This window comes from Rhinopithecus bieti, unplaced genomic scaffold, assembly GCF_001698545.2.
Source record: "Rhinopithecus bieti isolate Rb0 unplaced genomic scaffold, ASM169854v2 scaffold_30732, whole genome shotgun sequence".
NCBI lineage: Eukaryota > Metazoa > Chordata > Mammalia > Primates > Cercopithecidae > Rhinopithecus > Rhinopithecus bieti.
The window spans coordinates 4,415,702-4,432,405 of NW_016814045.1; the positions used below are offsets into that span (position 1 = coordinate 4,415,702).

Consider the following 16,704-nt stretch of genomic DNA (forward strand, 5'->3'; position numbering starts at 1 on the left):
TTTTTTTTTTTTTTTTTTTTTGAGACAGAGTCTTGCTCTGTTGCCCAGACTGGAGTGCAGTGGTGCGATTTTGGCTCACTGCAAGCTCCGCCTCCCGGGTTCACGCCATTCTCCTGCCTCAGCCTCCTGAGTAGCTGGGACTACAGGCACCAGCCAACACACCTGTCTATGTTTTTTGTATTTTTAGTAGAGATGGGATTTCACCGTGTTAGCCAGGGTGGTCTCGATCTCCTGACCTCATGATCTGCCCTCCTCGGCCTCCAAAAGTGCTGGGATTATAGGCATTTGAGTGGCCACATTCTTTAACAGGCACAAGAATATTAATTTCGCCTCTGTGTCCCTTCCTCCACACCTTTCCCGTCTTCCCTGTCTCTGGTAGGGAAATAGGTACACAGGAGATGCCTCAGTAGGTTGTTTCTGCCATGAGACTCACAGCCTTTCAGGGAGACAGACAAACATTTCTGCATTATTTCTCAGCTTGAATCTTAAGTTTTCCCAACCTAATTGCACTATTGGTAATGGCTACAGGGAGAACCAGCAGAAAGAGTATTATCCAATACCTATCTGCTGCCTCCACCGCCCACCCCGTTACTCTCCTCTCCTTAATTTTAAAGTTACACTGTGGATTTAAATACAAAACGTATAACATCCGCTCCTTTAATGAACTGCAAAAAGGCACCAGTAGATTTGAACGTGTATTCATGTATTCTGTTGATTTAACCAGACTGTCGTCAGCTGTACCATGAGGGTCAACCTAGGCCCTATAAAGGGAACCTTCATTCTTTTCTTTAAAATCCCCACCTTTACAATGTTGGAGGTGTCTTGGGATCAACCATGTCCTGAGAGAGTGACAGTATTTTCAGGCTGACAGAATCTTCCTCACCACAACTTACCTTCTTAAAAATCTGTTTAATACTTATATTGTAAGCATCAGGGAAGGAAATAGAGACATTCAGAGGAGTGTAATATTGTTTTGGTTTTCTGTACACGAACACAATTTCTTTTCCAAAGGCCTTTGGGGTAATGATCAAGACAAATAAACCTGTGTACAAGGGCTGGAATGAATAAAGTATTGAACACCTGTAAGTATCAAGGACAGCACCAGGCAATTTATGTTTGCTGCCTCCTTTAATGTTCCCCATTCCTTAGAAGTTAGCTCTTTACCCTTCTACAGACAAGGAAGCTGAGGCTGATTGCTTAAATGACTTCTCCGAGGTCCTACAGCTGGTGGGAGGCAAAGTCAGCTTTAGAGCCTGGATCTCCCTCACTCCAAAACCCTCCGTCCTCTCTATTCTTTAATCTCTCCTCTCCAGAAAGATAGAATAGTTAAAAAACTAAAATTGCTCTAATTGGGATTTTACATAAAGCAAGAATAGCCAACACTTATTCAGTGCATATTGTTATTTTCCCAATATTTCCCCTAATTTTCCCATTAACCCTCTGAGGTAGGTTCTATCATTATTCACATTATATAGATGAGGAAGCTGAGGCTCGGAGAGCTGAGCTAACTTGCCCTCAAGTCTACGGCCTGTGAATGGAAGGATTGGATTTCAAGCATCTGACCTCAGAGCCTGAGCTTTTTCTCACTAAGCTCTCCTATCTGCCTGTTTATACTCAAAATAATAGCACTTAAAATTGGTGGGCTTGTACAGTCTCTGTAACCCATTCTTTCCTCTTATAGTTTAGGAAGCTGAGGGTGGTCGAGGGATGTGTCCCAGGTCACATAAGTCATTGGAAATAGAGCTGGAATTGGTCCTTGTTACACACTTCTGCCAAGAGGGACAGTGAGTCTCTAAGTCACCTCATTAGGGCAGCCTGGACCTTCCCTTGATATCTTCTCCATCGTTCTCCACGTTAACCTTTCATGTTCTGTGGGCAGGCCTCATAGTCTTTCTAGGGGGCACATTCAAACACATAGGAGGAGGGGATTCCATCACAGGCCAAGATTTTGTTTCAGTTTTCAGAGAGCTAAAGAAATATCCCACCCCAGCCCATTCACAACATGTTTATAATTCTCCCGTTCACGCTAACCAGAAGCCATTTCCCACCCCTGCCACCTTCTCCAGGCTCTCAAAAAAGCCAGAAGACATCAGCTGAGCTTAGCCTTAAGGTGAAAAAGTATCTTCCAAGTTGAAAGTGACTTCTTTATCTCTGTCCTTGCACTGTTCTGATTAAATCTCTTCCATCCTCCCATCTTCACACAGCACTAGGGTAGGCTCTTAGCTCATTGGCAGGATCTTGGTCACTACCAACTAACTTGGTCCCATGTCCCCAGCTGGGCTGTCCTCCAAATCATCACTTACATGTCCTGGACAGAGATAAGACACAAATTTACCTTGATGCTTACTTCACCAACAGTCTCTGGCTCCTGAGAACGACTCATGGGACCTTGATAAATTGTGGCACATGGCCCCCAACCAGTCACTTCAGCCTCTTTGCTTTCCACTCCCCCAGGTATACGCCCCAGCTGCTCTGCCCCACTGGTCGTTCCACCAGGCACACTGAGTGGTGCCTCTGTAATATGTTCCCATTTCTAGAATGTCCTACAATCCATCCTTCCTATTTCGAGATTTAACTTAGGGTCCCTTCCTCCCTTGTCTGCCCTGAATACTCTGGGGAAAATTACTCCTGCCTTCCTGCTAGCGCTTGAACTTGTGCATGCATGCACCATTGCACTGTTGTAATTGTAGTATAATTGCTTTGCTTGTCTATCTGACCTCCCTTTAGAATGTGAGTGTCCTGAGGATGAGGATTCTGTCCCATATCTTTGTAGCCTGAGTAATTTTAACAAAGGCCTAACACATTGTAGTTATCTAATAGCAGTTCACTAAATAACTAAAGTATTATGGAACTATTAATCTTGTATAGGGACCACAAGATGCAAACTCCAATGCCCTCAGGGGCCATGTACATACATAGACCTACACAGTTACCGTTTCTGGCATTCTTCATTCCTATGTACACGTCCAGGTTAATATCTGGTGTCACTTCCTTTCTGCTTGAAGGACTTTTAAAAAGCACCTGTGGCAGTACAGTTCAGATTCTGTGTGTCTGAAAAGTCTTTATTTCGTCTTCATTTTGAAAGATATTTTTGCCTAGTATTGAACTCTAGGTTGACAATATTTTTCTTTTGCTCTTTTACTTTCGAGAAAGCTGCTGTGATCCTTACATTTGTTCCTTTGTATGTAACATGTCTCTTTTTTTTCTGACTGCTTTTAAGATTTTCTTTTTATCATTAATTTTGAGCAATTTGATTATGATGTACCTCAGAGCTAGTTTTCTTCCTATTTCTTACATTTGGGGTTCGTTGAGCCTCTTGGATCTGTGGGTTTATAATTTGCATCCAGTTTGCAACATTTTTAGCCATTATGTCTTCAAGTGTTTTATTTCTGTCTCTTCTACCCCGCTCACATACGCATTCTTTCCTCTCCTTTGGGGACTTTAGACATATATTTGGCTCTTTGAAATTGTCCCAAAATTCCTTGATGCTTTTTTTTTTTTTTTTTGATGGAGTCTTGCCCTGTCACCCAGACTGGAGTACAGTGGCGCAATCTCAGTTCACTGCAGCCTCCATCTCCCAGGTTCAAGTGATTCTCTTGCCTCAGTTTCTTGACTAGCTGGGACTACAGGTGCCTGCCATCATACCTGGTGAATTTTTGTATTTTTAGTAGAGATGGGGTTTTGCGATATTGGCCAGGCTGGTCTCAAAATCCTGATCTCAAGTGATCCGTCCACCTCAACCTCCCAAAGCGCTGGGATTACAGGCGTGAGCCACCGTGCCCAGTCCCTTGATGCTCTTTTCAGTGTTTTGTTTTAGTTTTTTTCTCTGTGTGCTTCAATGTGGACAATTTCTATGACCGTATCTTCATGTTTACTACTATTTTCTTTTGCAATGTCTAATCTGCTGTTAATCCCAAGCAGTGCATTTCTAATCTCAGATTTTATAGTTTACATTTCTAGAGGTTCTGTTTGGGTTTTTGTTTTTTTTTTTAATTTCCTATGCCTAAATTTAACTTTTAGAACACATGAAATACACTCAACATTCTCTTTGTCTGCTCATTTTAATCTCTGTGTCAGTTATGGGTCAGTTTTGATGTTTTAGTTTTTCTCCTTGTTGTGGGTTATATTTTCCTGCTCGTTTGCATGCTTGTTAGTCTCTGATTAGATGCCTAATATCATAAATGTAATTTGTTGGGTAGTGAATATTTTTACCTTCCTATAAATAGTTTTAAGTTTTGTTCTGAGATGTAGTTAAGTTACTTAGAAGCAGTTTGTTTCCTTTGGGTCTTTCTTTTAAGGTTTTCTAGCCAGGATCAGAACAATTTTTAGATTAGGGCTAATTATTCCCCACTACTAAGGCAAGATCCTTCTAGGCATGCTACCCAATGACTGTGAATCTCCAGGTTTTCCAGCCATGCTGGAAAGGCACCATTTCCAGCCCTGTGAGTGGCTACTCTTTCCTCCAGTACTGTTGGGTAGTTCTTTTGCCACCTACAGGTAGTCTCTTCTTTCATGCATGGACTGATCTGTGCTCTGCTAAAGAGGGGCCCCTCTGAAGCTCTCCAGAATGCTGTCTCTATGCAGCTCTCTCCTCTCTGACACCTGTTGAATGAACTGTAGGCTCCTGGACTCTCCGCTGCCTCCTCAACTCAAGTCGTCCACCAGACCCAGCACTGTGTTCCCTGCTCCTTGTGCCATGGCCTGGAGATTCTCAAAGCAGCAAGAAACCATAGGCTTCACCGCCTTTGTTTTCCATCCCTCGGTGTCTGATGCCCAATGTCTTGAAAATTGCTCTTTCATATATTTTGCCTGGTTATTTGGTTATTTCAGGTGGGAAAGTAAATCTGATCCCTGTTGCTTCATCTTTTTTGAAAGCCATGATATGAAATAAATGGTTGACGCACCTTAGGATGATCCCTCAGGGAATGGTGGGACCCTGGTGAACTGGGGAGCGCAAATCCCAACTAAACAGGCAGCAGACATCAGATCCGGCTGACTATTGCCACAGTAGAATATATGCCCTCAATTGCCACATCTTTCACTTGTTTCTAAAGAGGCTGGATTTTGTGAAACTTTTCCTGATTTCAAAGCAGTGGTCACCAAACTTACACCTGCAGCCTGGGACTGGCCCACCAGCCACCAATTCTGATACCTGTGTGTAAAGATCCCTATTTTGCAAACAACTATGATTTACCTCTACAACATCGCATTTCTGCAATCATAGAAATGTTCCGTATCTGTACTCTCCAGCATAGTAGTCACCAGCTATACATAGCTATTAAAATGTGGCTAGTGCCTCAGGGGAATGAATTTTAAATTTAATTTAAATTGAAGTAGCCACATGTGGTTAGAGGATATCCTTAGAAAGCTCAAGCCATCTTCAACAATATGTGTCCCTGGAGATAGACAGCACCAAAGGCAAATCCTTATTCCTCTCTTTTCCTTCCCGCTTCCAGACAAGGGAAAGCCTATAGTCATGCTAAAAACAATCTCCTTAATTGAGCTGCCAGCATTCTTACCTATTCATGAGATCTCCCCACCTCCTAGTCCTTTGGCCTACTCCCTTTTATTATGATGAGCTCTGAGACCCTTAGAGTAAGAGAAGGGTCCTCACAGAATGTCCAGAGAAGAGAACTCAAACTGGTAACACACAGACTATATGTAGCCCTTAGGTGTGTTTACTGTGGCATTCACAATATTTAAAACATTTGAACCAATGTTTAAAAATTGAGATATATCACATGAAACCCATGTTTCTAGTTATTCTTGATAAATTTGAAGATTGGACATTGTTGGGTCCACACTGGCTGGAGCTGAGGAGCTGCTGCACTCTTTGAATGGAACATATGATATCTGATTTGCCACAGTCCCCACCATTCTCTATTGTTTCACCAACAATGAGGCTTTGCGATGGTTACTTTTTTCATCATATGATAACTGTGCTATTATTTTTCTTATAATGGAGAAATAGTTCATCATACAGAATGTTTACCACTGTTTTGTCCAATGATGATAAAACAAAACAAAACAACAGGGCTTTGTGTGCCAATTTTACACATTTATAGTGGGCTCCTGCAGGTATTTGAGTGTGTGAGACCTTTACTAGGGGGATGAAAAATACATGGCATGACATGCATACGGCAACTTCCCATTTCAGCACCTATGGCAGACATGAATAATCAATCACAGCTCCCTTTCCTTGGGATTCTTCTCAACATAACCTCCCTGGCAGCACTCAGTATCGACACATAATCATGTCCATTGCCGTCATCTGGTTCAGCTCTCATTTTACTGTGTGAGAAATGGAGGTCAAGAAAACTTAAGCCATCACTGAGTCAATGGTGATGCCACAATGAAACCTTGACACTGGTGCTATTTTCACAGGCCCAAGCACCCCATGAGAAGAGAAGAAATGAAAACACGGGCCAAAGTTGGGCTTGTTTTTGGCAAGAGCATCCAGGTCGCCAGCTGGGCTGGATCTGTGACTTCTGTTTTCCAGCTCTTCATGTAACTTCTGTTCCCCACATCCTGCCCTTGCCCTCATCCTTCCTACTTGCTTTCTTATTTCAAGCCAACAATGATATAGAACCGACCCAGCCCCCACGCACACCACTCCCTATTCCCACCTCTGCTCCCAGATCACCCATAGAGTTGGAGGAGTACTTACGGCACCCGGAGCTTGGGGAACTTCTGGATGTCATTTTCTGTCAGGTTCTGAAATGAAGACACATATGGCAGGCAGGTTACAACCCACAGAAAGGGCTTTGGGTAGGAGGGGAAGAGTGATATGTGAAACAATACAGGGGGTGGCGGGGACTGTGGCAAACGGAGGAGAAAGCTCCCGGCCCAAAGTGGGCAGCCTCTAGATGTTTTGCCTAAAAGCCTGTGGGCCTGGTGTTGCTAGAGCTGCTTTTTCAAAGGGAATCCTTACATCTGGGTTTTATGTGAAATGCTCTGAGTTCCAAATGTTGACAAATAATTTTGACTAAAACACTGTGAGAGCTAAATCTGTGAAACCAAACAACTTGTTTCGTGGGCTGCATTTGGCCATGTTGTGACCTCTTCCCTACACCCCAGACCTCAGGCCCTCTCAGTCTCCACAAGGTCAGCTGCAGAGAAGCCAGCCTGGAGCATTGTGTGCCTCTTTTACCGACATCACACCCCGGAGAGCCTCTTTCACCAGGGTTATTGGTAGAATTCTCAAGATATGGGGATGCCATGCAAAGGCTTTCCTGAGGGAACTGAGAAGGGAGAGGAGAAAGAAACTCATATTTGTCAAGAACTAACCCTGGGCCTCTGCCTCTTAACACCTTAGTGAATCCTCACATCAACTCTGTGATGCAGGAGTTGTGCATCCCATTCCGCAAGTGAGAAAGCCGAGGCTCAGGGATATGAAGGGGATTTCCCCTCGTGGGGAATGAGCTGGGGCTGGAATTCCACTCTATGACATCCACAATCTATTTTCTTCCTGCAAACCTCCATCCTACCATGCCTGATCCTTTTGAGGGCCCCTGTGCCCTATGTTGGAAGGGAAGACCTGGATTTCATTCAGGGCAGTAATGTGCTTGTTCAAAATATTTAACTCCCCAGACTCCCTTGCAGAGGGTGGAGGTCACATGACTCTGCTGTGGACAGTAAGATACAACCACAGTCTGCTGGATGGAGCTCCTGGAAAAGTTACTACTTTCCTGGAAAAAAGGGAGCATGCATTTACCATTCACCATACACCTTCTCCTCTTTGCCTTTCTCCCCTCCTCCCTGCCTTTCTCCCATATCTCCCTGGAGATATGATGCCTAGAGGTGAAGTGGCCAACTCATAACCATTAGGACAGAAGTCACAGGCTTTTCCATAGGTTAGATGAAGGCTAGGTTCTTGATGACTTCCTTCACCATCGCCAAGCACCCCCCTATACATTTCTTATTACTTGAAACAGACTGACCCTTATTTGGTTAGGCCACTGTGGTCAGGTTTCTGCAACATGGGTCACATGCCTTCCCAGTTGACACAGGTCTCAAGCTCCTTTTCTCTTCTTTTTATACCTTGAGGAAGCATAGCTTCTACCAGATAAGGATCTATCCTTTTCAATGGAAAACAAAAATGGCAAAGAAAGAAAGAAAGAAGGGAGAGAGAGAGAGAGAAAGAAAGAAAAGAAAAGAAGGAAAAGGAAGGAAGAAGAAAGAAAGAAAGAAAAAGAAAGAAAGAAGGAAAGAAAGAAAGAAAGAAAGAAAGAAAGAAAGAAAGAAAGAAAGAAAAGAAAGAAAGAAGAAAAGAAAAAAGGAAGGAAAGAAAGAAGAAAGAAGGAAAGAAAGAGAAAGAGATGGAGAGAGGGAAGGAAGGAAGGAAAGAAAGAGAGAGGGAGAAGAAAGAAGAAAGGGAAGGAAAGGAAAGGGGAAAGAGGGAAGAGGAGAGGGGAGGACAAGGGAGGGGAGGGAGGGAGGAAGGAAGGAAGGAAAGAAGGAAGGAAGGAGGGAAGGAAGGAAGGAAGGAAGGAGGGAAGGAGGGAAGGAAGGAAGGAGGGAAGGAAGGAAGGAAGGAGGGAAGGAAGGAAGGAAGGAAGAAAGGAAAGAAGGAAGGAAGGAAGGAAGTTAGGAAAATAACTAGGGCCTTTCACTTTTGCCTTCAATAGCAGAGTGGCCCTGGAATTACAGAGCTGGGAAGGGTGATAGATGAGTAATTAGAGCTTAGATCAAGCGTCCCCAGTTGTATCCAGCACACCTGTGGTGGAGGGTGGGTTTCAGCAGAAGCTGCCTTTACATCTCCCAGTTGCTGGGACAGGCACTGGATTCTGCTTCCTTTCTTCTGGTTCCTATCACCCTACTTTCCACTTCCTCCTCTTCATACAATGAACAGAATGTGCCACATTGTCTGAAGAACTGATAGAGGACTGATTGGAGCAGAGGAAACATAGCTGCCTAGATACCATCTCTCAAACAACCCTGTTCTACCAGGCCTGACACTCCCACCGGGACTGTTGTGGGGAATCACAGAGCTGGGAGGGGTCATCACCCACTATGACCCAGTCCACTGTGCTCAGTCAACAGGGTAGGAAGCAAGGCAGGCTGAGAGAGGTCAAGTGCTTGCTCAGGGTGACCCAGGCAACAGGGCCTCGCAGGCACCATCTGCAAAGATGTCTTCCTCCCTTTCCGTTCAACTGTGATAAGTCTCTGTTCTCAGTGCTAATAGCACCAGAATGAAATATTTGGGTTTAGCAATAATTTGCAAGAATAGCACTAAAACTCCAGGAATTCTACTGACTCAAATCTCACTACGAATAAAAAATATTGTTAAAAACTCAAATGGTATTAGACTAAATTAAGTGTATGCTTTAGTTCAATTACGAGGTCTGTGACATAGAACAAATCACATCACACCACTGCATGTGTTTCCTCATCTGCAAATGAGGTAGTTGGAAACCTTTCTGAACATACGTTTCTGCTATAAAACAAGTTTCTAGAAGGCAGAAATCGTATCTTAACCATTTCTCTATCCCCACCACCTATAATGCTCTCCAGTACGTAAAAGTAGCTCAGGAAACTGCTTGTCAAGTGAACCAATAGGCAGATGAATGAATGATTTAGGTGGACAGTGAGTAAACACGTCTTACATGGCACCTGGAAGCAAAACTGAGACCAATAGGAGCACAGGTTAGTTTCAGCATAAGACTTGAGAGCTGCCTAGAAAGGGCCAGATGACTGTGGGTAGTGGCAAGCTCACCATCACTGAAGGAATTCAAGAAGATGTTGGTAGCAGAGATGTAATATAAGAAATGGATTGGTGTTCTCTGGGGGCAAGCTGGAGCTGTGATCTCTCTGGTCTCGTCCAAATGGCCTGAAGTCTCATGGTCAAGTTCCCTTACTGACAATGTCTTACAGGGAGACACAACTTAGCTTACTCTGCTCACTCTGAATTTAAATTAGGAACATCTACTCCCATGAGACCCTTGAAGTCTTGTTTTCAAAGAGTAAAGCAAAGTTCCCAGAAAAGATGGGTTGGTGCAGTCAGGGTCTTTCTTAACCCATGGGCAAAGGTGTCATTTCAGGGAAAATGCTCAAACCACCTCCCCGACCACAACCTAGCACCTCTGCCCCCACCATTAAAGCTGCATCATTTTCCCTTTAATGGCTTAGTCTTTAATATACATCTGCACCTTGGTCTTAGACTTCAAGCTTTTTGAAGTATAATACAGTGGAGACAGCCATATCACATGTGTGTTTGATACAATATCAGCTTTATGAATCTGGTAGTGAGAAAGAAGGAAGTAATTGAAACAATGAGGGGGATGCCATCCTTTATTTCACTCATGAGTATGTGCTCCAGAGTGAGAAATGGGAGGTGAGAAGCTTCTATTCGCCCATATGGTCCTTCTTCCCCTTGGGCTTCTCAAAGGATGGATGGCATTTAAATAGATTTTCCAGATTTTTTTTACTATACTTGGATTCCTCTTTAAAGAGGAAGTGGAAGATCAGAGAGGGATTCTGGATGGTAGGATCCTGAGAGGTAGTGAGAGAGGGGGCCTACCAAATTTCTGGAGAAGGCAAAGGGCTGTGTGGGGATCCTAAAGACAGGCATTGACCATGGGTGTCCCCGGGGAAAGGGTAGGGCAGTTGGCCCTGCAGCCGTGGGGAAAAGTGCCGAACAGTCTTGGTTTGTGTGTTGGACTAGCCAGAGCTTACCAAGAAGCGAGCCCCATCGATGTGGTACTTCTTCACTGCCTTCTCACAGTCCTTATAGTTGAGCTGCAAAGAGAAGAGGAAGGTGTTGTCAGTGACGGGCAGGCTCATACCATTGGTTCCTCTCCCTTGTCTACCCCAGAAACTTAGCACTTTGCGGTACTTGTGGCTAGCCAGGCTCCCCACTGCCCTCCCTTGGCTAACAGAGGGCCCAGTCCCCACCTCAGCCTCGCTTTCACTACCCCCTTGGGACTGCCTGAAATGGAGAAATTGCCTTGCTCTAAGGCTTCGGGGCCAACCCTTCCAGAAAGACTGCCTTCAAGGCATGCAGAGCTCTGCCCTATGCTCCTCAGGAAGGTAGAGAGGGGCTGAAAGAAGAAAAGAAATACCATCCATTGTCTCGATGCCCAGAGACAACCTCAGTGTTTCTTTCAATGCTTTCTTCCTAGCATGTTTCTAAACATAATTGAGGTTATGATTTAGATTCAATCTCATTTTCCTGACTTTTTTTTCCTCTTAAATTACCTGAAAGGATAATATAAATACTGCCTAGTGTTATGCAAACTCAATTTAAACATTATTTTTAATGACCACAACATTATTTAATCATTCCCTTATTGCTGGGCGTTTAGATTATTTACCAAACTGCTGTTTCAATAATGATAATAAAAATGACTAACAATTATCGAAAGCTTTCTGTATGGCAGACACTGGTCCAAGTGGTTAAACTAGTCTTCAATCATTTTACCCTCACATTTTGCAGATGGGGAATGAGAGACACAGACAGCAAGTAACTTGCATGAGGTTCCATGGATTTTAGGTGACAGGTTTCAGAAGAGGCTTTAATGTCTCTTTCAGAAATATTCCCCTTTTAATAACAGTATAACTTATATACGGTAAGTAAAATGAGCAAATGAAAACACAGCTTCATTTATTTGCAGTACATCATCCCAATCAAAATAGAGACCATCATGGATACTATTTTGCAAAACTTTTTCCTCCCTCTTTGAGATAAATTGTTTAAGTCAGAATCTCAGAACAGAGTTATATAGGATCCATATGAATGAGCATTTTTAAGACCTTGGTTATTTTCCTAAACCAATCAGCAATCAAATGAAGTGCTGGTTTCAACTTGTCCTCAACAGCATAAATGTTCACATTTGAAGTATCTCTCAGCTTGCTGCTTTGAGGTGGAGCATTTAAGGTTAAATGTTTCTCCTTGAGGATCCCAGGTTCTCCTCACAAGGGGTGGGGGGTGGGGGGGCTCATGGTTTGTGGCAGCCTTCTTTTGGAGCACATTTTAAACCATCTTTTTATCTTATAGCTGACAAATCCAAAGAATAAATACAATTGTTGTGATGTCTTAGCTTGGAAGGGCGGGATGAATACCATACTCAGAAAGCTGACTTCGAAGTTGATATTGAAAGCACGTCGCATCTGTGGAGCCCTGGTATCCACTTTATGTACAGGCAGTCGGGGGTAAGTGGTTCTTGGAAGAGTCAACTGCCTTTAATTCATCATCCTCACTGTTATCATGATCAGATAAACCAGATGATTTTGAAGAGTGCTAACTTTGTGTCTAGATCAGCAGAGAGTCCTGCAGACTGGGACCCAGGCATTTGATTCTGCTCCAGCAAGATCTGGGCTTGTGGACCTCAAATCTGTATTTTTAAGGAGCATAAAGTGGTCCAGAAAAGTTACCTGGATTTGTAGTAAGGAAGACTGAGGCCTCTAGAGGCAAAGAGGCTGGTCTAAGTTCACACAGTGTGCTGGGATACCAGCTGGGACCCCACCTGGGATTAGGACACATAGCTCTGAGCCAGTGCCTCTCCACTGCATGACCCAAAGACGTTCTCCTGCAAGTCAAAAGGAATTGGACAGATTGAACAAATATACAAATGATCTCAGTCCTCAGGAGCTTATATTCCAGACACAGGATGAGGTACACATGTCAGAGACAAGAAGACACAAAATCCCACCAGTCTGCATTGGTGTCCCCAGCTAGGAGCCAGTTAATAGAGAAGGAAAAAGGGCAGATGGAACATGCATTAGGACCCATCTGTCTGCTGAGTGCCTTACACCCATCATTTCCTTTAATCCTCACAACCAGCCCATGGAGTTAGTTACTGTTCATATCTCTATTTCACTGATGAGGAAGTTGAGGCACAGAGAAGCAAAGCAACAATGGGAAAGTCACCAAGCTAGCAGGTGGCAGAGCCAGGGCAAGGTGTGTCTGACTCCAGAGCTGACTCGGGAGGTGACTCCAAGGGAGGCGTCTCCAGGAGAGGCCTGACCCCACTACTTGGGTAGAGTTTGCATCTGCAGATCAATCCTTTACATGTCATGATTGATGGCTGAGATCCATTCCTAAACAACTCTGCGGTCCATTCATTTGGTATTTTCTTTCAGGGGGCTGAGGTACTCAGAATCTGAGGGGTTTCTATCCAAGTCTGTGGAGAGACTAGGACTTCCACGATCACAGATTCACCTCAGCTCCTAGTTTCTCCCCTCAGTCCATTTATGCCAGAAGAAGGAACCTGCCTGGGTGCTGTAGATTTGTCCTGGGGTCTGAGATATCGAGGAAGAAAACTCTCCCTTCCCCCAGCTCAGGCACAGAGGTCTTCCTATACGATCCCTGACCCATGGTCCATCTCCCTGTACTGACGGGAGTTTTAGGGATCAATTCTCTGTTGCTCAATTGGATTGTGTAATTCTCCTGGTCACACCTGAAGGTCAGGCCTGTCTGTGCCTCTCAGCCCATTTCAAGTCTTTCTCTTCATAATTCTCAATTCCTTTCTTTTTCCTTTACCGAGGTAACGAGGTAACATGCCACTTTATTCCTTCTTGGCAAATTTTACCTTGTTGCCCTATCTTATTTGGTCTATATTTGAGAAAGATATTTAGAAACAACCTTCAAAAAACCAGTTGTGCAACAATATTTGCTGAAACCTAAGTTTATTATGACCTTGCAGAAGGAACAAAACAGAAATGAAAGCACTAAATGTGGCCAAAAAACCCCAAAAAAACAGGATCTGTGAGCTGCACCCCTACCATACCACACCTAGTTTAACATGTTCACATTTTCTTCTTCAGGTTGGGGTAGAACAGCTGTGACTATAAATGCCTTGGAACTGCGTAGACTCCAGGTTTGGCTATATGTCCTGGGAACCTCGTCTACCCACTTGAATCTCAATTTCCCCAGGAAAAACAGGAAGCTGAATTAGATGACTTCTACCATCTTAGCTTTACAATCTCATCTTTATGACAGTCTGGAATGTCAACAGAATCTGATGCCAGCCTGCAGGGATGAGGGTGTCAGAAGCTTAAATGTCTCTCACAAGGCATCTTACCGCATGGTCAGGGTAGAGGGACCCTAACTAAGTCATGTGGCTTGAGATCTGCCCAAGCAGATGTGTCGTCCCCTTCTGCCAGTGATCAAGCACAGGGATCCTTCAGTCTTTCTTCTAAGCCCAGAAGATAGGACAGCAACATTCTGGTCCCAGCACTGCCACAAGCCTCTTCCCCTCTAGGGGCCTCAGTTTTCATAGCTATAAATTGGGGCTCATATCAGTTTTCTGGCCTGCTTCACAAGACTCTCATAAAGCTACAAGGAGACTCTGCCCCAAGCAGGAGCTTGAGGACCCCCCCTCAGGGTTTTGAGCAGTGAAAGCCTAAATGCCGTGTCTGGCACCTGCTCATCTTAGTCCTCTAACCAGCCCTCCCACCCTGCCTATTCTTTCTCCCGCCTCCAGGACGCCATGTCTCCCCTTTCTAGTAAGGAGCGTTGATCTCATTAGCAGTTGCAACAGTTCTCTGCATCTCAGAGCATGGACTTTAAAACCAGATAGGTGTGACTTGAATCTTGCCTCTATCACATGTGGTCCCTAGGGCTTCGGACCATTTCAGTTTCCTGAGCTGACTTTACAGCTGAGTCAAGGGGATAACAATGCTGACCTCACAGGACAGTAGGGAGCATTAAATGGGATGGTGCCTGTGAAACACTGAATTCAAACCCTAGCACATAATAGGCACATACTCATTTGAGGGCTCCTGCTCACACCCTTCTCTCCAGAGCTCATTGCCAGGAAAACTCAGCAGTCTATATGGCGCTCACTCAACCAGTAAAGTTGCCATAGGGTTCCATTGCTATCTTATACACTTCCCACATTCTGCCCCAGTTCCATTATCAAGCCTCAGTTCAGCCCACCAAAGGCACTATCCTCATGACCACTCATACAAGAGCAAGGCTCACCTTCTTGAAATAGTCAGCAAGGCTGTCAGGGTCCCAGCCCAGGACCTCTGAGCGAAAGGGCACATTCCTCAGTGCCATGGCTGCTCTCCCGGGAGGAAGCTCACAAGCTGAGCATGGGCGCTGCACCCATGGGCAGAGAAGCTCAAATCCAGAGCTCGGAGGCTTTCTTGGCTCTTCCAACTCCCTGCTACCCTGTGGAACACCCTTGTTGGAGCCGATGTCTTTTCTGCCGCAGCCAGATCCCAGAAAGCAACAACTTCCTCTGCGAACAAATATGGTCTCTTCTCAGAAAACGACTCAGCTAGTTTCCTTTACCACTTCCTCTGCTGGGCTCTAAATAAGTAAACAAGGAAGCCCAGCTCTGGGGACTTGAGATGCAGAGAGAGCCCCAGGGTTGGTAATTCCCCACTGACTCCAGTCACTACAACCCAGTAGGAGAGGCAATGGAGGGATCTTAAACTCCAGTGTGAGTCTGAGTATTTTTCCTTTAAACTCTGGGCACCCGTATGTCTACACGGCATTCTTGCTCAGCTGGGGCTTTGCAGACCAAAATCTATGCTGATGGTTGACCTGAAATACAGACAATTTCCCACATCAGTGAATTGCTGGAGCGTGGTCTTTTAATGCTTTCCAACCACCTTCCCCTCCCACCATCACTGGGATTCTTTCAGCTGCCTATTTACAGTTGTCATGAGAGGGTCCTCAAGGAATGAGTGAGTCAGGCACCCAGGGCTGAACAAAGTGCTGCACTGTGCGGACAGGGCTCAGTTTCTGATGTGACTATTTCTGTGCTATGCAACCTTAGGCAAGGACTTAAAAGCTGGGAATCTCAGTTTCCAAATCTGTATAATAGGAAAACAGTGATTCTTCATATACACATGAAACTTAGATGCATTTAACTAGACAAACCTAAAAGAAAATTAAAAGCAAAAAAACTTAACGATTGCTATTGATAGTGTCATATATTCCATTCACTATTGTTTCCACAATATGTTTTATTCACTATTGATTCTGCTATATATTCTAGCCAAAGAGCACATTCCCTGGAGATAGAAGGTGAAAATCTGCCATTTTCTTAGTTTCAGACATTGTTTATTTCTCATAATTGAACAACTTATTGGCAGAAGGTGAGTCCAGTGTGTAAAAGCAACTATATTTGTGCAATAAGGCAACCTCTAAACATAAGTTACTACTTCATCTAATGCTACACACACACACACACACACACACACACACACACACACACAGAGTCATCTGTTCCAAGGCTATTGCCTTTACTAAGTGATGCTATGTTGGTCCTTGAGGTGGTGCCTCCCTGAGGATTTTCAAGCATAGCTTTGGCCATGCACAGTTTCTGTCTTATACACACTCTGAGGAGCCCCGCCGTCACTGTAATGCACCAGCCTCACAAGCTGGTGGGCAGCTTAAATGAAATACACATTTTGCTCCAGGCCCAGCACCAGCTCATCAATGTGAGCTGGTGTTAGCCTCACCTTAGAAGGTGCTGAGGGCATCAGTGAAGGTAGCCCAGGCCATTTGCTCCTTGCAGGGCCTCACACCTAAGAGCTCTTTCTTTTTTCCTTCCTTCCTTTTTTCCTTCCTTCCTTCCTTCCTTCCTTCCTTCCTTCCTTCCTTCCTTCCTTTCCTTCCTTCCTTCCTTCCTTCCTTCCTTCCTTCCTTCCTTCCTTCCTTCCTTCCTTCCTTCTTTCTTTCTTTCTTTCTTTCTTTCTTTCTTTCTTTCTTTCTTTCTTTTCCTTCCTTCCTTCCTTCCTTCCTTCCTT

At 44.4% G+C, this 16,704-nt stretch overlaps 1 protein-coding gene across 1 annotated transcript in view; it reads right to left on the reverse strand.

The window, feature by feature from the left end:
* The window catches only part of LCP2 (lymphocyte cytosolic protein 2), a 51,134-nt gene extending 35,902 nt beyond the window's left edge, over nt 1–15,232 (reverse strand). The window contains 3 exon segments of the mRNA XM_017849413.1: nt 6,668–6,714; nt 10,675–10,737; nt 14,924–15,232. Coding sequence (XP_017704902.1) covers nt 6,668–6,714; nt 10,675–10,737; nt 14,924–15,001 — 188 coding nt within the window. The 5' untranslated portion in view covers nt 15,002–15,232.
* Between the last annotated feature and the right edge of the window lie 1,472 nt (nt 15,233–16,704).